This window comes from Anabas testudineus, chromosome 11, assembly GCF_900324465.2.
Source record: "Anabas testudineus chromosome 11, fAnaTes1.2, whole genome shotgun sequence".
NCBI lineage: Eukaryota > Metazoa > Chordata > Actinopteri > Anabantiformes > Anabantidae > Anabas > Anabas testudineus.
Window position 1 is genome coordinate 10369079 of NC_046620.1, and position 27802 is coordinate 10396880.

General features: G+C 38.9%; 2 protein-coding genes across 4 annotated transcripts in view; both read right to left on the reverse strand.

Annotated features, from left to right (window-relative positions):
* LOC113155483 (ras/Rap GTPase-activating protein SynGAP-like) overlaps positions 1–17945 on the reverse strand; it is a 37866-nt gene extending 19921 nt beyond the window's left edge. For 2 of the 3 annotated variants that reach the window (XM_026350251.1, XM_026350249.1), the window contains exons 1-9: positions 16829–17945; positions 13693–13796; positions 6020–6108; positions 5663–5784; positions 1874–2027; positions 1566–1664; positions 1202–1441; positions 772–1107; positions 447–591 (exon numbers count right to left, since the gene is read on the reverse strand). In XM_026350251.1, the coding sequence (XP_026206036.1) occupies positions 447–591; positions 772–1107; positions 1202–1441; positions 1566–1664; positions 1874–2027; positions 5663–5784; positions 6020–6108; positions 13693–13792 (1285 nt within the window). In that variant the 5' untranslated portion in view covers positions 13793–13796; positions 16829–17945. Of the gene's footprint in view, positions 1–446; positions 592–771; positions 1108–1201; positions 1442–1565; positions 1665–1873; positions 2028–5662; positions 5785–6019; positions 6109–13692; positions 13797–16828 lie in introns of those variants that run through there. The other variant, XM_026350250.1, reaches the window with a different exon arrangement.
* A 1807-nt stretch (positions 17946–19752) lies between these two features.
* vps72a (vacuolar protein sorting 72 homolog a) lies at positions 19753–27749 on the reverse strand. Its single transcript, XM_026350245.1, has 6 exons — positions 27340–27749; positions 25648–25800; positions 24941–25061; positions 24547–24723; positions 23917–24061; positions 19753–23655 (listed from the first exon to the last, which is right to left on the reverse strand). The coding sequence occupies exons 1-6, from the start codon at positions 27454–27456 to the stop codon at positions 23268–23270; spliced, it is 1101 nt and encodes a 366-aa protein (XP_026206030.1). The 5' UTR covers positions 27457–27749; the 3' UTR covers positions 19753–23267.
* Between the last annotated feature and the right edge of the window lie 53 nt (positions 27750–27802).

A 27802-nucleotide genomic window follows, 5' to 3' on the forward strand; every position in this document is an offset into this window, starting at 1 on the left:
TTTGAATTAATGGATGGTTGGAGGGTGTCTAGCTTAAAACCTTATATACTGTAATTCTGACATACAGGATTAGTGTTGTTTGTTTTCCTGTATCACAGCTAGTAAAGTACAGTGGTTCCAGCTTGTTATTTTTTCAACAAAACAGGACATTTGCATTTAATGTGGTGACACAGAAATGTTATTAAAGCACATTTCAATTTGTTCATGTGACATTTAAACAGTTCTTGTTTAGCTCAAGTATTTCTACAAAGCTCCCACCATCATAATTAAGCATCCTTTGGGGAAATGTCACAAACGATGTCACAATTATTTTTGTAAAATGATAGATACTGTTGATGTTAAAACTTAGTGCCAAGTATAACATATTTCATCAAAATATTTGATTTGACGTTGTGCCTTCATTTAGTTAGTAGGAAATAAACACAAAGCAGTAGAGCTGACCTCACCTATAGCATCCTTGAGGTATCTGTGACCTATCAATTTGAGGTACTCCTCCACGGCCTTTGTGGCAAGCGTGTTTTCCCGAAAGATCAAGTGCTCACGGTCCATAAATCGATCCACCTCACACATTGCCATGTCAGACAGGAACTCCTGAGAAAAGATTACATTTGCTGTTCAGTGGAGCACACACACACACAGAGGAAAAGGACATTTCTTTGTAATTTAATTGCAATGAAAAAAATAATAATAATGGTACACAGACGTGAGGGATGTGAGCAGCAATTATTTATGACCCCACAAACACAAAATCAGGTTTGACCCCTTGTTTACCTTTGTCTTCCCTGTGCTTTGAAGGATGTGCACCAGAGCAAACGCCACCTCCTCTTTGCTTTTCACACTCAGCAGCGGCTCCAGAACTGCACACAGTGTTCGGTAGTTGTTTGTAATGTACTCGGCAAATTCCTTGTACAGCTCCATCGGGAGGATGTTCATTGTCTGGTAGCGAGACTTTACACGTAGTGAAGCATTGATCACTTTGGTACTTCCAACACCACCGCTTTTGGCCAAAACACTGGACTGTATAACAGGGTACCACTGCTCGACAAACTGCCGGCCCGTGATGCTGGAGATGGGTATGCTGACAAGGCCCAGGTATGTGCTTTTTTCCTAGATTACCAAGCAAAACAACACATGTTATCAATTCCTCTTTTTTTTTGTGTGTGTGTGTGTTGAGTTTGTGTGAGACCCTTTTTTTTTTTACCTTGCGCCTTTTTTTGTCCGTTTCCTTGTAGAGGTGCAAGCGAAGGCTACGAATGGTAGGCAAATTGTTAAATTCAAAATGCTCGCCCCAGAACACTGTGTCTGTCCGGGGTTTGCTGGTGGTGCGTGCGTACAGCATGTCATCCAGACACAGCTCACAATAGTAGCGTTTCTTAGCTGGAAGGTCTCGAGCTTCAATGATCCACAACTTGAGCACATTGTCAACTCGTCTGCTGTTGTCCTGAAAGCAGCACAAGGAGTTCTATTACTGAATTATAACAGTCCTTATTTATATCTGTTAAACGCCAAAGGAAAATGGTACTACTGGAATTTAAAATATCATAGAAAAAGGTTAGTGTATCTACCTTGTTAGGTTTAACAGCTCGCTGCAAATTCTCAATCCACTTATCTCTCTCTGAAGCCGAGCGACAGGCAAAACATTTTGTTCCTGAACTGGTGGTCACCTGCAGGATAAAATATTCCTGATATGCCTCCAATTTCTGCTGAACTACCTCTGTAACTTTGCAACAGTACCTGAATTGTTATCTCCACTATATAAACGCTTGTAAAATCTATTGGTTAGTTAACTGTATGAATGTGGTCAGAAAAATAAAAAGAAAATAAATCCATTAGTAGAACTAGGGAGAATTTAAAGGTTAACAACTTGACACACCTCAAAGCAGTACTCTTGTCCTAAAATGCTAGAGTGGACAGGCTTGATTATAGCTTCTTCATCCAAAACCAGGTCCAAAGCTTCTGCAGCACTGCTGGGAGAAAGTAGGGACTCATGGGAGTGGGATTCTTTGAAGCTTTGCATCAAGCGTGTCCTGGTGAAAGAAGAAAAGCTTTATTTACTTTCACAATTCAAATATGATTGTATTTCTGTTTTCATATAATACAAAATGAGTCACTGCAGAAATCCTTGTGCGTCACTCACGCAATTCATTATGAATTCTGAAATATGATCCTTTTATAATGAGTTTATGGAAAAGTTGAGACCACCAGATTTTCTGCAGTCGTGTCTCCAGTTTGGTGTGTTGACTCGGCTCATGTGACTCGTGCTGCATGTTAGAAAGTAGCCCGAGGTGCTATTTGGAAACGTAATTCTTCCAAATCAAACAACTATACATGAATTCAAAAATGAAAATGTAATTGCTAATATTGAGCCTACTGTGAAAATGGGGCAAACATGTAAACTAAGAGAAGCAGTTCAGCACTTACAGTCTTCGGTAATATTGTGATGCAGTTATAAAAAGACATGGAGGACTGTGGCTTGATCATAGGGTAACCTTTAGAGGAGGGCAGCTCTATCAGGGAAAAGAAAAGTAATGGTCGAAGTGGACGCAGAAAGGTAAGCCAAGGCTGTCTCTGTGAGGCGAAGCAAGGTCAGTAGGCCAATTGAAAAAATGTAGCAAGGAAAACATTTTTGCCACAGACTTGTAGTAAAAGGAGGTAAACCAAATTAAATCTATTAAGGCTACACCTCACAGCATGTTACCATCTTAGCTACTGAGTGGGTGCCTGCCCTTTAGGTTTAGCTGTGGCTTTTCAGGCTAAGGTGAAGCAAATAGCGATTGAATGTGAGTCAGTAAATTGATTTGCTGGCTCACAGAGATATAAGATACAGAAAGTTCCTGTTCTGTTGGCAGAAACACAATTCTTTAGTGGTTTGGTTGAACATTTTGCACAATACAAATCTTTCGCTTTGGCACCAAGAGTTAGATGAGAGGATTGCGCTCATGATCTCGTGCTTGAACTTAAAATGTAAATAGAGTTATAAGGTGATTATCTGAAGACTGGAGGAAGAGGAATAAACCTAGTCCGACTGTATCCAAATGTAACTAAATCCACACCAACCTATCAGCACGCCTAACACTGACTAACTAACTATGTTTATATATAGATATAGATCATCGTCTTTGTTGAATCTGTATGAAAACAACAAGTTTGGCGTTTATGTGCAGATGTTTTACTTTAGAAGCATTAATAGGCAGATTTTGGAAACAACAGCAGATGTGAGGAGACATCTGTAAGAAGAATAGCAGACTAGTTTGTCTATATTAAGGAGCTGACAGTGCCTTTGCACAATGCAGAGCATGAAAAACGCTTTGGTAAACCAAGTTGGCAGCAGAGGTAGAGCAGCTGCGCTCGAAAGCTAGAGTGTGAAGTTGGATGCTGAGGGTTTACAGCAAAGTCAACTTAACACAACTGAGTGATTTAAGCGTGTGTGTGGGCAGAACTCAAAGCAGGCTGTGAAGGCAGTGGTGAATGGCTGTCGTTGGAGGGGAAAGCACACTGGCTGAGGCAAAACGTCACTTTAACCCCAACACCCCTAAGCCCTCAGGTTCATTTGTTGCAACATTTAAACCGGCTTTGAGACTTTTACATCCTAAACAATACATTTTTTACATCCATCGTCTCTGGGCACAGGACATCCACACCTGCTCCAAAAATGTCTATTATACAGCTCCAGTGGTGGGAAGAAAATGTACTGTCAGCACTACACTGCTACCTTCTGCCTCTCTGTCTCTACATCTTTACATTTCCCATATAAGCGTCGTGACTGGTTTGTGTGAAGACTGCATAAAATTTTGATCACAATGCAAGTCAGATTCCTCTGGGATGTGACCTCGCGTCAGAACAGAAAATGCAAAACCTGTCACGAGAGCCTCCGTGGTATCCCAACATGTTTGGATGATGAAATGTAAGCTATTCTGCCAGAAGGCCCAACAGAGCTTTGCTGCCGCAGTCTCCTGTCATGTGCATACCATATAAGATACACTCCTTGTGTTATTTTTCTAATGTTCAGACACAAACATTAACTTTCAGGTAGCAATATCACCCACAATCAAAGAATTTTATAAGTCTTCAGTTAACAAACCAATTTTTAATTCACTTTTAATACAGGTACATCCCAGCTATCCCTGCAGTAAGAACAGTTTTGTTTCATTACTATTCATATCACCATTGAAATAAATATCTTCATTTAAGGTCTGAAAGCTCTGGAAAAAGCACAAGCTCAAACCATCTGTGAAGAATTCACTAAAGGCAACGTTCTTCATTCAGCAGGGCTTTTCTTTTATCAGAACGGTTTGAGTGAAGAGTGTGGGGTGGGGGGGCTCCACAGAGCACCGCTGGCAGCGTGACATTTATTTCTAAGATTTTTTTAGGGCACAGTGTAGATTTGAGATATTTGAGTAAAGGATTTACTCATCTTCCTTCAGGATAAACAAAGGCTAGCGCTTGTCTGCAGGCATGCTATGGGAGTTTTAATCATAAAGCACAGGTAAGGATGATAGGAATTCACTAGACTAATCTCAAAAGAAGAAGGTTTGTTTTCATATGAAGCTGTATTTCTTCCTCCTTGGGATCGGTGGGTTCTATAAGATATCGTGAATGAAAATGTTGCCTATTAAATTTGATTCATTAAATGATGTATAGTCTTATTATATTATAATATGGTCAAACTCTTCCAGTTGTTTTTCCTTTCCTCTCTCTTTACCTCTTTCTTAGGAGTGGCTCCCCACATTTCCCAAGATTATTTTAAAGCTGAGCTACAATGTTTTTAGCATAATGCTACTCTAAAATGGAGAGCTGGGCAGAGTGGAGTAGATTCATTTTTTTATTCTTATGCTACCAATTTACAAAAGTGAAACCTTCTGAAATGGGTTTAAAGTCATATTTTCCAAAGGTATTTAATGTCCCATAAGTACTATAAGAGACAAAGTTGCCCCCTCAAATGTGAGTCTAATAAAAAACACAGGGCAATTTCACATTTAAAATAAGAACATAACGATTGTGATGAACATTACCAGTAGCCAACATCTGCAACACTGTGCTTTAATACTAGTCACTGTAATTACTTAAACTATACAATACACTATAATTACAATCAGAAGCAAACTTGAAGCGTAGTCAAGTCGAAGTAGTCAGTATTCTAGTTGGAGCAAGAAAATGAATTCCTAAAGAATTCAAGTGTAGCATAGTCACAGCTAACCCATTAACATACCACTCAGTACACAAAGCAGTCTGACAGGCATCCAAGCAAGAGCAGATTTGATTGTTGATGGTTGAGTAGTGTCTGAAGCTCAAAGCTGTTCCCAATCTAAGTATATAAATAGTTACATGTACTGTCTGTCATCTTTGTGACTGTGGTGACTTTGTGGGGTTTAAGACCATCCCCTCACAGAAAAAAAGTCTTGTAGTAGCTGTTAAGCCTGTCTAAAATGTACTGATTAATTGATTTATAAAAAAAAAAAATGAATCTGATTCTTGTGAAATGACAATTAGCCATGAGATTTAAAGCTGGCCCTGGCTTGGGTTACCCGTGAACACCTCAAGTAAAAACACATGTATTAACTCTGTGATAATCTCACAATGTGCCACAGAATATTCAAATAGAAGCTGGACACACTATGTTCTGTTAAATATTTAAGTCCATGTTAAAGTGAAGGTTACTAACCGCTCTTGGTCAGCACTACGAAACCGGGGCAAAATCATTTGTCGGAAGCTGCTGGTCCGGTCCAGTTTGGGCTGACTTTTGGCCCTCTTGATGGAACCCTTCAACCTTCGATTGAGAAAACTCTGAAGATTCAACAGGGAAAATAGAAAAAAAACCCCACCATTCATAAATGTAAAAGAATGTATACTGCATAATTCAATAAAATATCCATAATTTACGAGCACACTTAGCTAGAAAACGATACTGTGAAATTTTCTGAAGGGTAAATTATCATCCAAGCGTCCCATGCTGAGAATTGATATTTCAAGATCACAAAATCTGTAATTTGTTGGATGTAACCGGCTTTAGTGTACTCACCGGCTGTCTGAAGGGCTGTGGGGTGGCATTCGGAGGGGTTTCCATGCTTGACTGCCTTACAGAGGCAAAACTTGCCCTGCGAGATTGGTCTATGATGAAAGAGTAATTAATAAATAAAGCAGAAACAAAGGTGATCAATGAACAACCCAAAACACATAGATAAAAGGTTATTATTCTCCTTAAACTACATTTAGATCAATTAGATATATAGATGGAAATATTAGGATGAACTGTGCAAAATTGGATGCAACTTGGACATATGGCTGCTTTGTTAGAGTTGCAATATAGTTTGTTTTAACAGAATTTGGTATCTATTTCACACTGCATTCAATGATTATGACAGCTATTAAATATGCCACAGCTACAAGAATGTGGCATCCCATTATGAGACTGGAATAATAAGAAGTTATTATTGAGGTACCAGATCTGGTGCCAAAAGAGATTAAAATGTGTAAGACTGATGAAAAAAGTTGAAATAGCAGGAGAAAGGTTATATGGATAAAGTGTGACGTAACAGTTGCACAGGCAGCCACAAAGTTGAATCATATTAGGTCTGAATGACAATTAGTGTCACATTTCAAAGTGCTCTGACACGTTTACCAGATATTGAAGCATGAGTGCATGAACATAATTACAGAAATGTCTGTGTCATAAGACAAAAGTCATCAAATGGAGTAATAACAAATTTAAACAGGTCAGAAAAGAAATAAAACATGTCTTATACAACATAAAGGGTATAACAGCTCAACGGTTGTGTATTTATGTTAATTCATAACTTAATAACCTTAAAAATGACTACTCATTTACATTAAGTAAAAAATGTAACCCCAATTTACACTCATTTTCAAAAATGACATTTTATTTGATTAGATTTTGACAGGTTACTCCATTATCACTCGTATCGATACCTTGCAGCTGCTTCGGTCACACAGAGAAAGAGAAACGGCTTCAGAGATCACGACAGAACACACACTGATCACATCAACATAGCAGAATAGTCAGTTCGAACAAAGCTCACCAACAAGGACAGACAGCAACGGCGTCAAACACAAAGAACAACATTGGAGCGGTCTGAAAAACATTTGTGTTTTATCTCTCTTAACTAGAAAACTTTTGGAATTCAAGGCCAGTGGAACATGACACACAACCTGATGGGAGAGCTACTTTGGGCACCTATATAATCAAAGCAAGAATCACACCACTGAGTCATCTTGCTCTTTGTCTGACTTCAGGTTTGTGCAAACTCTGGAACACGGTGATGGATCTATAAAAGTATGAGCACCTATGTTTAGGGAATCAGATCTGATGCTTCCTCTATACGACTGTGTTGACTAAAAAAAGATGAGGCCAGTGCCGAGGAGCAGGAGGATCCGTGAGTGTGAGTGCTGTTCCCACTTTACTCCAAAATCCTTCCCTCCATACAAATAATTCAACAGTTCAAATACAGTAGGTCTGGTATTGTTGCCGATGGCTTGTGGGATAAAGAATGGGTTCGTCATTTTCCTCCATACCCGGCCAGCTAGTTAGCTATGCTGGTGGCAAGTGGTGAGATTGATGTTGTAAAAACGAGTTACAGAAATAACAACTTTTAAATTAGCACATTCATTTGACCAATGTGAAAAATATCAAGTTAAATGCACTTGGCATCGGCCAGCACAGCACCCATGCCATCTGAAACTCTGTCGGTGAGACTCGGGATTTGAGGAAAATATAACAAAATAACCCCCATTTCAACATGAATGTGATGTAATTGCTGCATTTTAAAAGTTAGGCTCCACACAGTTCACATTTTCACAACACAGGGGAAGTGTGAAGCATGTCTAAAGGTGAAACGTGGCCCTTACTTCATGCTAAAGATGTTTTTTTGAATGTTTTTTTTCCAGCCCTCGTTGTACAACAGAGCCACATTCTTTCATATTCATATAACATTACCCTTTACTTATTTATAAGCTGGTTGTGCAACCAAAACATATCCATCATTCATTTGATCCTTTGAAATGTAGCATAAAATGTCTCTGATTCATCCATAGGTGGGTTTCTTCAAGCTAAAAACGTGATCATGTTTCATGTTGATATTCACACTGCTCTTCTATTTTTGCCCGTGATTGATCTGTTGGGTAATTTCTAATAGAAATGCCCCATTACCCAAAGGAGCTGTTTTTCCCTTTGCAACAGAGAATCAAGACACTCTGTCATCCTATGATTTCCTCGCTCCTAAAGCCTGTAAATAGGCTACTCTCCAGGTTCTATTCTGAATCCCAGCTAATTGTTTGGTATCCATGGAAACAACTCCAAGGGCTTCTGGTTGAACTGTAGAAGATATTGGCACACAACTGCACAATAAAGATGATGAAAAACACTAAGTAACATGCTGCAGAACACAGTGTTTACTGCACACACACACACACACACACACACGCACACGAGTGAACTGATCAGATCTATCGGCTGCCCAGGAGGGAGTCTTCCTCCCCTGAAGAAAATGTTCCGCTTTTCTTTTCTGTCTCACGCCGGGGTTTCGACCGAATGACCCCGCAGAGGATCTATATCTATCTCGCACATTCCAATGTTATCGCTGCCACTAAAATAGTCACCTGCAACATGCGGTGATCTAAGTAAACGTGACATAACACACAATGTTTTCAGATGGGCTACTCGGGATGTAAATTGCTGTCAGGATGGAGTGTGTGGGCGGCAACAGCCTCTAGCTAACTGTGATACTGAGGAAGAGAAAGACAGAAAGAGGAAGAGTGCACGTGGGTGTTGGAGAAACATACTCAACCTTTACCATATATCTCTCTATTAATACACATTTGGAAAGTTAGTTTTTTTAATAAAATAACTTTCTTCACAGGATGTTTTTTTTTTTCTTTATCCACAAAAAATACAATATTAGTATTAGTATACAACGTGGCATCTCTACCTAAGGAGCCATAACAAAATACAGACGATAAAACTGATTAATAGCCATGAAATCTTCCTGCAGCTATTCATTCACCAAACGATGTATCAAAATCTATATGTAGCCCACGGTGCACATTTTATCAATCACATATTTCCCAACTTTGAAATGAAATGAAAGTTTGATTGGATACTTCTCTGTATTGTCAGATAATCAAGTTATCAATATTCTAAGCCTCAACAAAGACTAACTGAAGTATAAACACCCCACCTCTCCCAAATGTTCTGTCTCTCCCTCACATTTATAGTAGCAAGAGTATCCCAGATATTTCCTCTGTTGTTATAATAACACCTCATAACATAATTGCTCAGCAAATCAATACATTACTACTCGGATGTCATGTTTGACACCACTGTATTCATCCCTTGACGTCACCCACCAGACAACAGCATGGATTGCACACAGGTGGGTCTAATTATATTTGAAGATGCTGAAGAAAAATTGCTGAACATTGAATGTGCTGTGTATACAGATGAATACAGATACTTCTTCGTATTCCAAGAAAGTGTTGTGTATGTCTGTGTGTCAGTTTTTTCTTATTGTATTAACATAATGTTAAACACTGCATTTCTAATGTCCAGTTTCTGCACAGCTGTTCAATCTATAACATATTAAAAACATCACAACATGCAGCACATATTTTTAGAAAAGCTGTCTCAAACCCAGCCATTTTAGACTTTAGCAAAATCCTGGGGGGGGGACATTCATTTCTGCCAGATAAAGCAGCCACCCTGAACCAGCCACTTAAATGCAAGTGTCATATGCAGCTAATTTAATCTCAACATGTTCTCCATTAAAGCCAGCTGTGTTAAAAAATAGAAAAACCAGCAGCCCTCCCGTTAGATAGTTTGTCTCTTCTTTTAGGTTGTTATTGTCCAATCAGACTTAGGTGAAAAGACAGGGACGACTTCAGTGTCAAACACACTTTGGGAAAGTTACATTTTGCACATACAGCAGTTTGTAGTATCTGTAAGAAACTATTATTCACACGCCATGAATGTTTTTAGGAGTATGGAACATCTCTGCACAAGTACAAATAGTTTGCACAAACATTTATAACTACAAATGTTTCTACAACTACACTTGGGATAATTTGTGAATATTCATTTACAAACACTAAAGCTTTGTTGCTCCTTCTCAATCTGACTGTGTTAAATGCTCTGACACAGTGAAACACTTTCACTTCAATTGGATCATGAGTTCTTCAAAAAACTTTTTTTCTCCACCACTAAGCTGAGGCATAACCATTAGTAAGAGAAATGTTGGATTGATGCACTTCTACAAACCATCATTAGCAGTGCCTGTCTTTTGGCCTGCAGATGCATTTTATCAAAAGCTCCAGATTCAATGTGAAGACGTTTTCACACATATTACAGAACAGTTACAAAACAGTTAACAACCCCACTCACATTTACTTTTTTTAAAAGTTATTTTAGATCTGGACTGTGTTCTCTTAAGCGGTAAATTGGTTTATATAGTACAGTGAATTATTCTTCTCAAAAATGGGCCAATGAATGCTGCAGTTGAATATAAATACTGTATAATGCAGAAAATCCATTAAGGTTCTTTTATGCACTGTAGTAACAACTAAAATTGAGTGAGTGCATATTAAATCATTCAAAGCATAAAGGTTTTAATGTATTTAACATAGTATTAAGTAGAAGAATGTGCCAATTTGCATGCTTGTAGTGATGCTACCCCAAACTCTGCATTTACATTTTACAACTTACTGCACTAAGAGTAGAAGTCGGACTCCCGGGGAAAATCGGACTATCCACCACACTGATGGTACAGTCCAGTTTCTCTCTGATTGACAGTGTTTCCAGCAACAGACAACACCACATTATATACCGTCTGGAGCCTCTGGTGACTCACTCACTTGCCTGCTGGGACAGATGTTGCATTCATGTCATGTGGAACTCTAAAAACCATTTCTGTATTCCAACTAGTAAATACTGTTCAACAACCAAATGGTAATTGTGGCAGGAAATTGCCTACTTTTCTGACAGCTTCAATATGTCCATAATATGAATAAATATGTCAAGATTAACATAAATAAATCCTAATTCTGCGTTTCTCATTGATTTACCCTACAACAAAATATGACAATCATAGGTTTTAATTAGTGCTAATGTATTGCATTAAAAATAAATTAATGCAATTGAAATAGGGAAATAGGGAAAACTGTTAAAAATTACAGAGTAGGAAAAAGCTTCCAGAAACTATGCACTACACAATTCCCCCCTATGATCTTCTGTGCCAAGACAGCAAATCTGTTGCTTATTCCATGCCAGGGAGTCAAGGTGAAATGCAACATACACAAAAAATGTATACACAATCTGTATTCATGTGTGTGAACCCCAGTTAGTTATTTTGCCCATCAAAATTTAAGGTGAAATGAATGTTTTCTGAGGTGCTTAATGAGTAACCTGAAACAAACAATTAATATGAATCTATTTTATCTTAGTCACTATTATATCATTAATTGTTTGTGGTCCCATTCTATATTTGTGTAGTGTAACTGCAGTTCTTTACAGCTTTCAACAAGAAATACTATTATTTGAGAAAACAGGACATGAATCAGAGGGTTCCAGATTTGAATACATTTCTCTGAAATTAATAAAGAGGTGTTAAGTTGCTTTATAAATCATCCAACAATGAAAACTCAACAGCACAGACTTTGCTGTTGACAACAGTTTTCACAGGGACTTCTAGATTGTAGAAAGGAGAAAGCTGGAGTGGGAACAGAAATTTCAGACACAGTCAACTCTAGAAACTCACATATAACAAGTAAGGACGTAGTTTAAAAGGTATATGCTAATTGCTGAGTACAGTGGGCTAAAGGAGGTTTATCTGCCATCACAGCTGTTGAAAAACCTCAAACAGTCTAAATGTGTGTAGAAAGCTAAGGACATTCATTAACAGCGAGCTGTCCAAACAATCAACCTGCATGACGGACAGGAGCAAAACCTTGCTGCATCAGCTCGGCCCTCTGACAAGCCGGCAGCATTGCCACAGGAAGTCTGACACGGTTTTAGTACGAGCAGTGATTTAAAAAAACTTTCGAATGGCATTGGTGATGCTGAGCACACAGACTACGTACGCTGTCGACATTTAGAGAATCGGCTACTTGACAGAATAAACGCTTGTCTTGCAATGTCTGGTGTCTTCAAATGCAAGGTGAATTTCAAATGCGTAGTGAAGTTGAACTGCCTTTTGACTACAAACTCGGAGAAGTTCATATATTCAAACTAGCCTCAATATGCCCTCTACATAATAATGGAATAATGGAATAATGGAATAATGCCACTGAAACTCTGAAAAGTCGATGTGCTATCATTGGAAGGATGCTGGGTTTATAAAAGCAAAAAGTGACACTTTCAACTATGTTCAGGACTACTTTGATGCTATGTTTAGAAGCCAGAACCCAGTAATCAAGTAAACATACAACGCACAGAAGTGGTAGAGCTGCAGAATGTGAAAGCAGAAGTAGATGGAGGGGTTGAGGAAGCAGGGGCAGTGTGGGTGTGAGGGAGCCGAGGGAAAACCTGCGATCCGCTTGAAAACGGACAGATATTTTTGGAGAAAGTGACTTTCATCCTGCAATGTTACCACAATTTCTCTCTCTCTCTCTCTCTCTCTCTCTCTCTGGAGAAAGAGACAGGATATTTAAAATGTAAATGCTCTCCGAGTGGACGTACAGTAGCCTAAATAAACAACCTCAAGTTGCTCTCCATCGTGTGTGTTATCCAGCATTCCTGCCTCTCTCCTGCCAGTCCCCCTGCCTGTGTGTGTGCTAGCCAGGAGGAGTGTGGCCTAGTTACCATAGGAACATGTTCGTAGCTTGTGCTCTGCTCTCCATCAAACTACCTTCATTTTTACTAATGTATTTAGAAGCATTATTGCCCTGCTTGTACATGAGCAGACCCAAATTAAAGAGGTGAGAATGGCGAAAATGAAATGTTAGAGATGAAGCAGCAACGTGAAGCTCTCTTAACTATGAATGATAGAGAGGAACTTCCGGATTATCTCTCCACATGATTTAATAGTTCACAAAGAAGTGATTTCTAACCAAGACTTCCCCGACAGTATAAACTGCCTCCTGTTTGTTTCTTTTTAAACTGCTCAAAACAATACTGTCGGCTGAGATGTTTGAAATGAAAGAACCGCTTTAAATGTTATAATGCTAAGTACAGAAAAGTATTTCTCTTCCTGTCCCCGTAGGGAGCAGAAATGGCTGCTTTCATCTGGAGAAGTACGAATAGAGCGTAGAGCGGAGGAAGATTCACAGTGTATCAAAGCCGGAGGAAAAGGCAAATGGCACTATCAAACCTAGAGGATGTCAAAATAAAACTCTGGGAGTGTGACAAAGCAGGGCTCAGAAGGTGAGCGATGCTACGGTGGAGGATTGAGTGGTAAAAAAAAAAAAATCCTCAACATAGTGAGGTGCTATTGTAAAGCTTCACTGAAACGAAAAGGACTGGAAAGGCATAGCACGGCTAAAGCTTAAGTGTATGTTAAACCTTTCATTAACAGTGGTGTCAACGCATCTCAGAGAAAACAGCGGATTAAAGAGGCACATAAAAAAAACATACATAACATAGAAAAATCCGGTCAGATTACGACAGACTGGAGAGCAGGCTGAGAAATTACAGAAAGCACAGTTGACAGTGAAGAGAAGTCGAACCAGTTTGGAGCTAAACTGACTCACTTGGGGTTAAAACTCCAGCTCCGCCACAGCAAACCTCCGCTTGACCAACCAACCCAAACTGACTCTGATGTGGCAGCCACGTCTTTGAAGATGTGTCCATGCAGCTATATGGCACAGACAAGTTCTTTTAGTTTAACACATTGATGCAGTCAACAAAAAAAAATATAATAATGTTGCTGGTATGGAAATAACAAAAATAAATAAATAAATAAAATAAATAAAAAAAAATATATATATATATATATATATATATATATATATAGACCAATAAAGACAAAATATAATTTAACGTCTAGTTTTTAATCTGGGTTTTTGTATAGAGCAGCAAGTGGAAAAGCAAGTAGAATATTTTTCATCTGCATAGTTAGAAAAATGCTGGAAATAACTTCAAAACGGCAGTAAGTGTTGTCTAATGATGCTCTGGATCATCAGGGACCTATCTTTGAAAAAAGAAACGCTTACCTCTGCGACTTGAATGTAATGCTAGTGAATGAGAGGCACAAACTGCAGCTATTGAACACAGCTATATAGGTGAACATCTGAACTGTGGCACGAAACAAATCAGATGTTTTACTTTTTTTCCCCTTTCTTTTTCAAATGGTGCAGGTTTGATCTTAAATTCAGACATGGAAAACCTGCAAGTGAATCCTTGTACAAGCAACATTCAACGTATCATAGTTGCCCTTTATAGTCTTGTAGGCTAAATGTCACAATGCTGCTTAACCACAAGCTGTTACTATGATTAATTGATAAGCATTCCTACAGACACATCAGTGTGAGAAAAACAGCCATTAACTAGCTAATACATGCTTCGGGAAACACGATTATTCTGTCAGGACAGGGGGCATTCCTGCTTCAGAGACATGTGCGAGACATGACATTCATTTACCTTAAAAATAATACGCTTCTTACACCTATATGCGATGATAACTAGTTAGACTGAGAAATCTGGGGTGGCTAATTCTAGTGGCCATGCAGGGACAGATTAAGAGGGGGAGGATATGAAGAAAAGTTTCTAGTTAGTGTGAGTGAAAACATGAGTATTATAAGGTAGTACGTTTTTAGACTGTGTTAAGTGGGAACAGGGACTTAGGATGGACAAGAATTATCAGAAGGGTAAAAATATCTTGTGTCTTCTCTGTTGGGTTTCTCGTTAAAAAAAAGAGAGAGAATAAGGAAGCAATTCATGGCCCCTAGCAAAAGACAACAATTTGAGAAGATTGCAGGACAGGAGCTCATTGCACAAGCCCCTGTTTTTTCTAGAAAAGATTCAGGCTAACAAAGCCTTTCTGTCCTTGGCAGCAAGAGAAATCCCCCTCAGTGCACTGGACTGAAGATGGGTGAAGAGCAGCTGAATTATGACAGAAACTTGGGTGCTGGAGTGGAATCGGCTCTTTGCTGTCAGGCTCCTGGCTGACAACTGTGGCAGAGTGGCAAGAAGTGCAGATTCACAACAGTTCAGAAGAAAGATTAATAGACACTTGTGACTCACACCTTTCTATTTCAGCTAAAATAACAAAATAATTCCACGAGGAGATGTTATGAGATTGTTCCTCTCCTGCATAGATAGGCCTTTCACATGGAGGAGGAGAAGGAAATCCTGCAGGGGGCAATGAGTCAGAGTGAGACAGACTTATCTTGTTCTATCAAGTGTGCAGCCTCAGACATTTCATTAACTGAAGCTCTTCTCTCTCCACTGCATTATGTTTTGTCATTAAGATGGGGAAATCTGTGCAAGAGCCCACAGTGGTTTAACTGTGCAATATAATGGACCATGAAGCCGTTGGCCACAAATCATATCATCACTAAATCATTAAGTGTCTAAACATCACCTACGTACATCTGTTCCTGCCAGCTGAGATGGAGGAAAAGTGTCACACCAAAAAAACATGACAAGCTAATCTTGTCCCATCATCTATTGCTCCTAAATACGCAGTGAGAGTTCTCTACAGAATATCAGTAGGAAGTTTTCCTACAGAGTCAAGAGTCAAACACGGTTTGGCAAATGTTTGCTGTAACACAGTCACAGTCCATTTTTGTAAAGTGGACCCAGCATTAAAAGCATACTTGACATTTGTCAATGTAAACAAATGATAAGAAAATAAACTAAACCTGCAAAATCCTGTTTTGCTTCTTATTTTCTTCTGACTGAGAAAAACAGAATCACCTCTGAATGTCTCATTATGCATACTCAAGCTCCCAGAGGCCCCACTGTAGTCTGTGCAGGTGTTCAATGTGCAACACCCAGAGATAGCTAATTAGCAAACTACAGGTATCAGTGAAATCACTGTAAAATGGTAAAAAATGTCTAGCTGACGAGATCGTCTGACTGCCAATCAACCAGGTCTTTGCACTGATTTCATCTTAAGAAATAGTTCATAGAAAATCTAGTGCCGGGTACCCGGTGACACATGACACATTCTGTGCCATCACATGCATCATGTAAGAAAATGAATAATGACACTGGATAGCATTTTTTAACATGACTGACACCAATTAGCATATATTTAAATAAAGGCTACAAATGCTGTTTAATGACACTTGTGATTTTAGGATGCTGCAAAGTTGCATTCATTTAAAAAAATTCAAATAATACATTAGGTGGCACAAAATGTAGGTATGCAGCACATATGTGAGGCCTTATATCCTGCAAAACGTTGTGCATAATCAGATCTATTCTTTAGAAGCCTTACAGTATTAAACATCCACTTTTTGTTATATATTTGCTATATAAAAAGGGCAGCTATTTAAATTAGGAAGCCTTATCATTATCATTTGGTCTGCAATGCATCACCATAAAACAAGTTCAGGTTCACGCACACAACCCAAATAATTAGTTAAGTTAGTGCCCGTTATGCCACTGACATGTAGGGCAGCAATTGAACCTGAGTACCTGTACTGTATGTACAGTTGTGTTGGACACCCGAGTTGTCTTGGTGAGTTTCCAGCTGGTACAGATCGTCCTGCCTTTGCTGCAGGCACATATTCAGGCTGTGAGATGGACAGCCAGTTCTGGCACCTCCATAAAAGAGCATCTCCAGGGCATGTGTCAGTAACACTTTACTGTGGCAAGCTGTATATCTAAAATCTTCTTATGCCACTATTAACTCTTTCAACACTCATATGCAACACTTACCCAAAATCACAGGACTTCCTGGGGACGAAATCTTGACAGCTTAGTCACATCTGTAGATGCAGACTGAATCCGCTGGGATTGCAGGGCACTTGGGAAGGGACTGAGGTTCCAAGTTTACTTGGTTTTTGGGACGAAGGTAGAATCAGTTTGTGCAGACCTGAGAGATGGTTTCCAATTGAAAGGCCGGTGTCGTCCTCTTTCAGAGAGTCGTATTTGAACCATTAGGCCAATTTGTGGTGTTCAAAGTGGGCCGCTCCTCACTTACGCTGCAGTGTGTCCATACATGCCTATATGCTGCTGTGGAAAATGTGAAACTGGCTGTCAGGAATCCCTCCACCTTCAGCTCAGTCCATCACTGAAACCAAGGCTTGCCTGTCAGCAGTGGCTGGGTTGTGCAGCTCAGCAGCTCTCCTCTGCTTCTCCTCCTTCTCTTCTTCCTCTGCTCCCTTTCCTCCAACTCTATTGCAATCCAGGAACTGAGATGTGATCCCAATGCAGTTTCCTCGGCAATAACAACAATCTCTTGTGAGGATGGATTTTGTCATCTTAATTGTTTGCTCTGGGCACATGTGACTTCAAACAGCCCCTGCGTCGCTTTATGATGTGGGAATAATATGAACTCCTGTTAGCGCGATCCACAACGACCCACAGAAGCAATTAGTTCATAATGGTCACTTATATTTACATTTACAACACTCTACAGCGATTCATTACACGACACGGACTCCGTATGGTTAGAACTACAGCACGCTGCACATGAATCATGCCGATCACTGATATTGGAATAAGGATTTATAATGACGGTGATGCCTGTGGGCTATGCCAACTCTGAGCAACACACACATCCACTGCACACTGCGCGCACTAAAAAACACAAATGCATCAACATAAACATCCCAGAGGTATTTACAGGCGACATCCCGACTGTGTGCAGCAGCATCGGAACTGATTCGTGCACATCTTTGGGTTGCTCCTTGTTTCTAAGCTCGGGTGATTTAATCTTGGAAAGCGTCTGTAGTTCGCCCTGCGCGGCACGACGATGTCCCCATAATCCAGAAATTCACAACGACAGGGAGGTGAATTTGGTGCCAGATTGACGCCGCGTCCCTCTCGCACTCTCGCAGCCCGTCACACCTAATTTTGATTTAACAGCAGTGCGTGAAAAGGAGGCTCGGTTAGCGGAGAAGTCTCTCCCTCAAGGGCGGAGATAGCGCGTAAGATAGACAGAAACAGAAACCAACGCCTCCAAAGGCTGGCCGCACCGCCCCGCGCTGTGTGGCTCCTCTGGAGTTTGCAATAGCCGAAAATAAAACGAAAAGATGACGGCCGGCCGCCCACTGTGCCCAATAATTACAATGCAAAGCAGGCTGTGGAGTATATAAGTTCATTTAAGTCACCTCTTTAATATGTGGAGTGGGCAAAGTTTCTCACGCAGACTTGGTTAAAGTAGGGATGCTGCATTAATGAGGCTCAAGTTTGCACACTTGAAAAATTCCCATAAATGTATTTTTGGCCAGCAGCAGGTGGGAAAAGCTTCTTTTTCTTTTATAGCTTTGGGAGCTGTCAGAAAGATACACTTGCTCAAATCTTCACGTCAAATGTTTTAATAAGACAGCTCCAACGTGCACTGGCAACAAATGGAAAATGGATGAACACACACACACACACACACACACACACACACAAAAAGAAAACAGAAAAAACTGCTTATTGTGCATCAGCTGGCACAACACATCTCTGATAACAAGTTCCCCAGGGCCCCAAAAGCCCCAGATTCATTGTGTAGGAACTGGTTTGTGGGGCTTCATTTTAACTTTGTTGGTACCTTGAGCCAGGTCCAACCTGCACCACCAGGCCTACCAGATTCAAACATCCTACAGAGACAAGGAAGAAATAGTTTCTAGTGTTTTCCCAAATGCAAACTGGTCATCAAGAGAAAATGAGTAGGGGCCCTCTTCACGTTAGGACGATTCCACAGTCTGAGTTATCAAAAAAAATATTTTTCGAAGTTAGGAAATTCTGACATGTAGTGAACTTTCAAAGATGCACTTGACTAACTCAGATGTTCGTTTTGCACAGACTATGATTTTCTTCTCAATTCTCAGTCCTGCTACAAAGGGACTGCTGCAGAGTCAGTATAGCGGAGCCACAGGAATAAACAGCACTTTCAATTTGTTTGTAGCTATGAGAGTATTGTATTAAAATGGTTTTTTTGTGTTTAAAAGAAAACCCAACAGCACATACACAGAGGAAATCAAGTCTGTGTGTGACTCATTTGGACGCTAATAGTCGGTAATTGGTTTTATTCTGGTCACAGAAAAAATGCCTGCCCAACAAAACTGTCCATACAGTGTGGAGATGTGTGGAGGCAACAGCGATTGTCCTGGTTGAAGGGATTTTTATTTTTAATATCTGCTATGTAAACATGTTATATAATTATGTATTGCTAATTGTGTTAAATCCTGAAATGTGTCATAGATCATTTCGTGGGCATATATAAAGAAGGGGTTACATAATGAAGAAGGTGTAACCTGGTTAGGTTTTTCCACAAATATGAGATTGGTACTAAAGTGTGGATATACTGTAGTTGGAAAATTGACATGTGAGTAATGATAAGCTTTTTTTTCTAGATGGGAATAGTTATTTGAATGAATCATTGAAAGGTTAGGTCTGTATATACAGTAAACACACTGATACCATATTAAAATAGAAAACTGAACAGTATTCTGTTCACACACTATGACATGTTCCATTTCTGTACAACTTACAATTTTTCTGGTATAAAGTGGGGTTTGTATAGACGTTACTGTAATTTTAAGTGTAGTATACACTACTATACTGCTGTATACATGAGCAAAGCAGGAGATGATTTGATAAAACCAGATGGGGGGGGGGGGGGGGGGGGGGGCAATATGTTACTATTTGACTAAGCTGGGACACTGGATGTGCATGCAGTATTTCAGAATACACCAAAAATATAAACTGGAAATGACACATCCCCACTCTTTTACTCTGAGCCCTTACTCAATCATTCTCTCTCTCTCTCTCTCTCTCTCTCACACACACACACACATTGCCATGGAAACTGATAAAAGAATAACTGTTCTGCAAAAAGAGATTGACAAAGCATATAAGAACTTGGATCGTCAACAAGAAGCTAATTTATGGAATATAAAAAACTCCAAGAGGATGTGTCTGATGAAAGCAGAACAGAAATGTCCCAAACTCGAATATGAAAATCATCCAAATCGTCCTAACCCACAAACAGTACCTACAATCCTTTCAACGTAGTTCAACTCTCTGCCAATTTATTGATTTCCTCAGTTAAAATTACAGACTATACATCTGAGTTGAGTGTGCTTTAAAACGGGAAAACACGGTGTTGCAACAATGCTACAAATCTGCCCGAATCCAAACCAAGCAGAAAGATTTGAGTAAATATGAAGGAATGAAAGTTACGCGGATGTTGCAGACAGCAGAACAGAGAGGGTGGGCAAAAGAAGAGGGGAGAGGACAAGGGAAGGAGTACAGCACAGTACACCACCTACACTCATCTCCATGGCAACTACCACACTAGAACGAGTGATAATGCAGTTCCCTCTCTTCCTATTCTGAAAACTGTTCAATTGGTACCATATGCACTGTGCAGTATGTGGGAGACAAAGCTTTCAGTGTTCTGTTGCTGCAGATGATATGAGAAGTGTTTAGATGCATCAAACTGTAATGCTCCTCCAACAGTACAGGCTAAATATTTTAACTGCACACGTTACATCTGTCTATCCACCAGAGACACTGGCTTAGCCTGACACTGAATTCATTATCATCGCTTTAAGGGATAACTTGTTATTTTTGAATTAATGTGGGTTTTTTTTTTTTATGTGGCAAAGCAAGTGGCAGTGTGTGGGCAGCAGCTCTTTCAAATAATAAGTATTGAGGTTGATAGATTTGAAAAGGAGTGATAAAATGACTTATTTTCCAATTGTGGTTCCTGCTGTTGGTGTGAACAGAGTGCAACACCATCGCAACTCTGAGAGTTCATGTATGATTTTATGCAACATGATCATTCAAATCTGTATCTACAAAAGGTGAAAATACCAGTGTACTGAATACAGCTCGACTTTGAGTATTACTGTGGAATAATGTGACAACAGAGCACAAATTGCACATACAGTGTGTGCTAAATTAATTTGGGTTTAACCATAAGTCTAGTGAAATTATCTAAGACAATGAGTCTTTGCTACACCCACCAGTCCTCATTTTAGCCATATTTTCAGGGGCCTTTCATCCTATTCTAGACACATTTTGTTTTCTCAAACCTGCTTGTATAACAGCCAAAGTAGCACAGTATGCTGCCATCAGCATGAATAATACTTGGGGGAAAAAAAGAAATCAATTTGCGGTGTTTGGTCACACCAGTCTGTGGGGATTTTCTTTGTATGGTCTTCTGTCATTCAGTGTTGATTTGTCGGGCAGGCTGTCATGATTAAGTATGTGACAAATACAGAGCAAGTGAGGTCGGCTGTCGGACGGACACCAGGGAAACGTCCAGATGGTTGAGCCGCCTCTGCTTTTCACCTCACCAGCATCATGACAGAGACCATCTGAGAAGATCTGATCTTTAGCCCTTGCATCACTTCATACATTTGGTTTGTTACAGAAACTTAGTTTTGGTGCAAATGATAACTTTAAAATCAACATTCCCTTTGTTGTATAATGAATAAACTGCTCACTTATTCCTTAATACATTAGTGTATTAATACTGGTGCTTTTTACACTCTGGAGCCAAGTGATAATATTTTAGAAGGTCCCCAATGAGCTACCTATTAGCTGTCCATTCACACACATCCAACAAAAGCTTGGTTATTTCTCACTCACAACAAAGACATTGTTAACGGTTAAGTAAGATGTTCTTCTCAGCATTATCAGGTCAACAGACAAACAGCAGGGAAAATCGGCTCGTGCAGAAACATTAAATCTGAATTTTGGGTGCTTTCCTGCAAAGGTAAAAAATTCTTTCTGAACTATCTGGTGAGAGGTAAACTGACATGAAAGTGAGCTCAGCAGCTTTCGCACCTTAAACTCCAGAGGAATTCAAGGTCTCTGTGCAGGTTACTGATTCTTTTTCAGTATGCGAGGGGTCAAAGGTGTCAAGTTCAGGGTGACCCTACTGCTCTATGATTTTACCCTGTGAGAATAAATACAGAAAACCTCATCTATGTACCTAGAGGGATCAACATTGCAGCATTGTTTGCTGTGACACTGCAGACTGGAGCTCGAACTGTTTTCTGCTTTTATAATAGCATCAAAGGTATTAAAAAGCTTGTAAATTGTCTGCTTTATTTAGATACTGCCATGTGCTTTATTCAGATGGCTTATCATACATACTGTCTAGAAGTGATTTAAAATTCAGTATCAGAACAAACATTAAGAAAAAAAGAACATGTCCATAACAAATAACTTGAATGCTATTCTGTTATAACCAGGGGACTCTGATGAATCAAAATTATTACACTAATTTGTGAAATAAGGCATTAAAGGGGCACTGGTCAAATTTAGCCTTTTTTTTTTATTTATTTAATGTTTTTTTTATCTGAATCCTATGACGCCTCCCAAACATAACGCCATACACCCAATTTCAGAAACTATTAGGCATGTTGTGACGTGAAGAACAGTCGTTAGGGAAGCAAATAGCATATTTGGAAATATTGAAATAGCTCATACTAGCTCATTTTATTAGATCACCTTGTTAAATTACAAACAACAGCTTTCTAACATTCCGACATCTCCCATCCTGTTGATCTGTCTGTGTCTGGCTGTCACGCAACCCCCCTTCCTCCCCTGTTCCAGAGCAAAACCGCTGCTCTGCTCCTCACATCGTATTTATTTCATTGATATAACAACCAGACACCAAGCAGAAATCCTATGAAAATAGGGTTTTTACTCAATATTGTTGTCTAGATGAACCATGTTTGAGCCTAAAACAAAGCTGAAGATGGAGTGACACAATCCATATGTCATGACTACAGATTTTTTAAGCTGTATTTTGTTCACACTATGAAAAAAAGTCTTTTGTTTAGTGCACTGAGTTCAGAAATGGTAAATGTGATTGTAATTGTAACTTATTTTAGGTTTCAAACATTTATTTTTTGTTGTTATGTATGCACATTGTTTAGAAACAAAAATTTAACAGTAAAAAAGCAAAATCACAAAAACAAAGCTGCCTATGTGCCAATGCAAACCTATTGTGAATTTGTATTTTTTCCATCTTGGATCGGTCAATGCATTGATGTACTGTGAAACTGTATTTCTGGTGGTGGAGGTGGAACTGGTAGAGGTTTGTCCTCATATCACACAATCAAGTCACTGTACCTGAAGTGATACGTTTAAAAAAAAAAAAAGTAGCAAAAAACGTATTTCCTAAATTGTTTGTGAGGCTAACTTATGTTGCAACGGCACTTTGCTTGACAACCATTTTTTGCCGGGCACCCTTTGTCGCTGCAGAGTCAAGTCCTGTGCCTCCCGAAGTGTTTGGAAATCCATGAGCAGCCACATATTTGCGGTATGCTTCTCGAATGATGCGAAAGGCTCGCGCATTAGCATAGGGTATATCTGTGACAGGGTCTCGATACAGTGCGGCCTTGTGGGTGACAGGACAAACCTCCTGGACTGGTATCGGAGGACTTGACTGGGCGCTGCATGGAAATTCTGCCTCGAAAGCCTCGTCATCACTGAATGTTATATAGGTACGGGAGCACAAGCCTCCAGCAGGCTGCTGTGAGGGTGTAGTGGGATTTTGTGGTGCAGTCTGAGGAACGTCCTGATCCAACCTTTGGACAATGGGAAATTAACAAAAATTAGAACTTTTAGACAAAGACACTAAACTCCACTTTTTTTTTCTTTTCTCAAATTGTTGCATGTCATACATTCAAGAGAAGCACCACTGATACCACTGTAAAAATAAAATCTCTCAGACTCTAATAACTACTAATATTAAATATATTATGTTCTTGTGCCACATAATCAAAAAAGAATAAGATGCTTTAGATAGGTTAATATTATGTTTAAGTCTGGACACAGATCATACATACCCTTCAACATCTACATTTTCTTCTTTTAGAACCGAGTGAGAAACAAGGGGCATCAGCACTGAATGGTAACGGATGGTTGGTCCCTCAAAACGCCGCTTCTTATGGACTTGTTTCTTCTTGTCTGCCTCCAGACGCTCATAGTTTTCTACACACAGTGAGTAAAATTAATACTTTAAGTATTAACATTTTTAATCAACATTTTTTGAGATTTGACACTAATTGAGACAATATATTCATATTTATTGCTAATTTAATAACAACCACCAGCACTAAAATGGCTTTGTACACAATATTTTAAATTGATTAGTACACAATATTAACAATGAACCCATATATCCCATCTCTTTAGCTATATTAAATAGGTTTACCGAATGATTTATTTTCCATTGTCATTTTCTGTTGCATTTATTTGACTTGGTCCATTTTGTAATCAAAAACACTATGACATGATTATCCTGCTTGTTTTTGAAAAGCAATGTATCAAAATGAAAAAACTGCACTGTTGGAGTCAGACGTGATCATATTACTCACCAATGTAAAAATAAAATAAACCATAGTAACATTCTAATGAAGTCTAAAAATGTTGGTACTAAATGTCTCATTTGAGTAATTTGGCCAAAATGTTCTTACCTAATGATCGAATGTTGAGCTCAGCTGTAATCTTGGCCTCAGCCAGCAGTTCTTCTTGTGTAAGGGGGCGATCGCGATGAGCACCTCTCCTTCTCCGAGGGGCATCCTGTCGCTCTTGCAAACGCAGATTTGTCTTTCGAGTATGTTCACTGGTGGACTGTCGCACAGATTTCCGGGCTAGAAAACAATCAGGGCACACATCTCAAAAAAATATTCAAAAACTATTCTCATGTTCAAAAACTGACTCATTTAAATCTGGCATCCTTTTCTGATGTAAAGAAATTACATTTTCATGAGGTGTTTTATGTTTTAAACAATGTAAGATCTTCTAATCATTCATGGGGGAACCTCTTACAGCAGTGTGGTGTATGTGGGAGGTTTGTAGTTATCTTACTCTCGCCAAAATCTTGGAATTCTTGTGGAATCCTCCTTTTAAGCTCCACTTTAGTTTTCTCAGTTTTCTTCTGTTCCTCAGAGGGTCTTTTGGGTTTGGGTTTCGCCACCTTTATTGGTTCCTTGGATTATACAATGACAAAAGCCATTATTTTCATTAATGCATAAATAATCAACACAATAAGTCTAAACATTTCCAGCAAAACGTTAGAAATGACTGAGACCAGTATATGTTTTCCCTAGAGTGTGCCAAAACAAAATCATTTCTCTGACCCCTGTGGACACCAGTGACAGCAGAGGTGCACTTCCACTGGGCTTGTTATTTGCAGGGCAGCCAGGTAAAAACATCTTTAAGTGGTTCTTGTGTGCAGCTGCTAAATTTATTATCATCATGTTGCAGTTAAAAATCTTTGATAACATTATTACATTTCTACACTTTCAGTTTTTGATTATCGTTTTCCTGAAAATATATTTTCACTCAGTCATAATGGGTTATTTATTGTAGAGGAAATGACAATTTGTTCTACAATAAATCCACACAAAATTTTGGTAACATTTTGTTTTAGTTGGAAAAAAAATGTTTCTTTGTTAAACAAAACAATATGCAACGTAATGCTGCTGTCATTTTAAACTCATGAATGTAGTCTGATGAAGATATTGATGCAGGAAGATTTCAAATTTGATAGCACTTGAAATTACTGTTGATACCTTATAAGCTTTAGTGACAACTCGACTTTTCCTTCGAGGTGCATCCTCCTCCTGGTCACTGTCTGGCTCATCTCCCTCATCTATGTCAAAGTCACTGTCTACCTCGTCCTCTGTGTCTGAATGTTCTCCATGATACTCATCATCTCCTGATTCCTGAAAAGAAAAAAAAAACACATTTTACCAAAAAAATAGAAATTACACAATTAAGCTATAGTATAAGTAAGCTAATGAAATATTTCTCATTTTTTCTCAAAACACTGCAATTGTTTACTACGATGACTGCTAGACTACTAGAACTAAATAAATGTAAGCTAAATGCCAAATAGCAGTAGCTTTCGGCTACACAAGACTCATGCTGTTCTTTGATACTAAGTGAACAGAGATGTAAAAAATGCAAATGTATTTATTAACGAGATATGCAAACACAAACTGCAGTGATAGAGAGCAGAATTTGTTAAGAACACTATACTGGCAAAATAATTCATACTAGCCTTCATATTTCAGTATGTGTACAGCAATGATCACACTGCTTTTAATAAGTGCCAGCAGTAATTACTGAAGTTAGGTTTGTGATTCTTTTGAAATTCTAGCTTCTGCTGTCAAGCTCATCTGAGACGAATGTCAGAACTGCCAGAGCAGCTGCCACCAAATCCCTCAACACAAGTTGACACTTGAACCAGCAGCTGTTTGAAGAAAATTAGCCAGACTGTAAACTGAGAAAACAAATCATCATCTTAACATGTAAGCAACAATTAAGTTCTTACATTTCCAAAGTTATAGCAGTATATCATGTCATAACCCACAATACACAGTTGCTTACAGTTCTAAAACTGTAGTTTTTACTTCTCTTTTCAGCTGTAATGAAGAAAGACAACAGATTTGTTAGCTGTAGATTTGGATTTAGCCATGATATGTTGACGTTTCAGATTAATCATACAGGCAAGGTTGTGTATATGTGACCAGAGCTGCTCTACAAATTAAGTGTTTCTATTAATATTTATGTATCATTCCCATTTTGTTAAGATTTACAGATTTTTCTAACTTCTATTACTTTGGCACTGAGAATATTTGAGCTCTACTCACAGACATGAGCAAACAAAACTAATGGGTACTTGTCCTGCTCTCAAAAATTGCAATCTAAGGATCAATTGCTGAAAAACTTAATTAAAAATGCTCTCATGACATCTAACAGGCAGCTGTGCCATTAACTGCAGGGAAGCTGAACTAAACACTGTCAGAATGGCATTTCTACAGCTTTGTATCTGTTCGGCTAGAATTAATACCACAACTCTGCAATAACCTATTCCTTTCAAAGGTGTACTCATACCTGCCTTTTATAAAAATGTTCACCAAAAACTTTACTGTTGAATGAGCAGAAGACTGTGTGTTGCTATTAAAATGTGTTGATTTATTAAGTGAGGTGAGTCTTCCGCCCCCTTTTGATCAATGAGATACAACTAAGAGACAAAAACAGGAGCTTTTACTTTGTAATGTCTTTAATGATAAATACAACTATATAATAATGAAATTCAACAATATAGTTACTTGCAGTTTAATATAATACAATGCAACCCTTAGTATGGACGTAGATTAAATATACGACCAACTATACAAGTTGATCAACTCACGCAGGCTGCTAATGCTAACTTATTAGCTTCGTCAGTGTCTTTCAATTCGGTTAGCGTTACTTACATCATTAAATCCTCCATAAGTGGTCTTGTAGAATTCGTCCTCCTCTTCAGCATCCAACAATTTCGACATGCGGTTACCCGCAGTCTTTCTAGGCTCTCGACCAACTACCAGACTCATGGTTTTAATTTATAAATTAAAACCAGCTAGTTAACTAGAATAAATGCTAGCTACCCAGCTAATGTTTGGATTTGTAGCTAGCTAGTGTGTTGTCTTATCCGCTAACAGCAATTTTCTGGCGACTTCTTTTACCTCGTTTTTCGCCCAGTTTAAATAGTTCGCTCTGTATTCGTACTCGTATTTAACTGAGTTATGAAAACGCTTGATTTTCTTTCTCATATGCTGTAATGTTTACTATTAGCAAGGTTAACTAAAACACAGCTAACCACTGTCTTAGCGGTGGAAACAACACATCCGGGTCAATTCATGTATTTCCGGTACAAAACTCAGTTCAAAATAAATCGTA

Bases quoted from the DNA above. Each gene is read 5' to 3' on its own strand.
- vps72a (XM_026350245.1), bottom strand. From the start codon at position 27,456: ATGAGTCTGGTAGTTGGTCGAGAGCCTAGAAAGACTGCGGGTAACCGC. The intron at 25,062-25,647 runs GTATCAACAGTA...GTATAATCCAAG, and splicing joins TTGTCACTAAAGCTTATAAG to GAACCAATAAAGGTGGCGAA. The intron at 24,062-24,546 runs GTAAGAACATTT...CACTGTGTGTAG, and splicing joins GCTCAACATTCGATCATTAG to AAAACTATGAGCGTCTGGAG.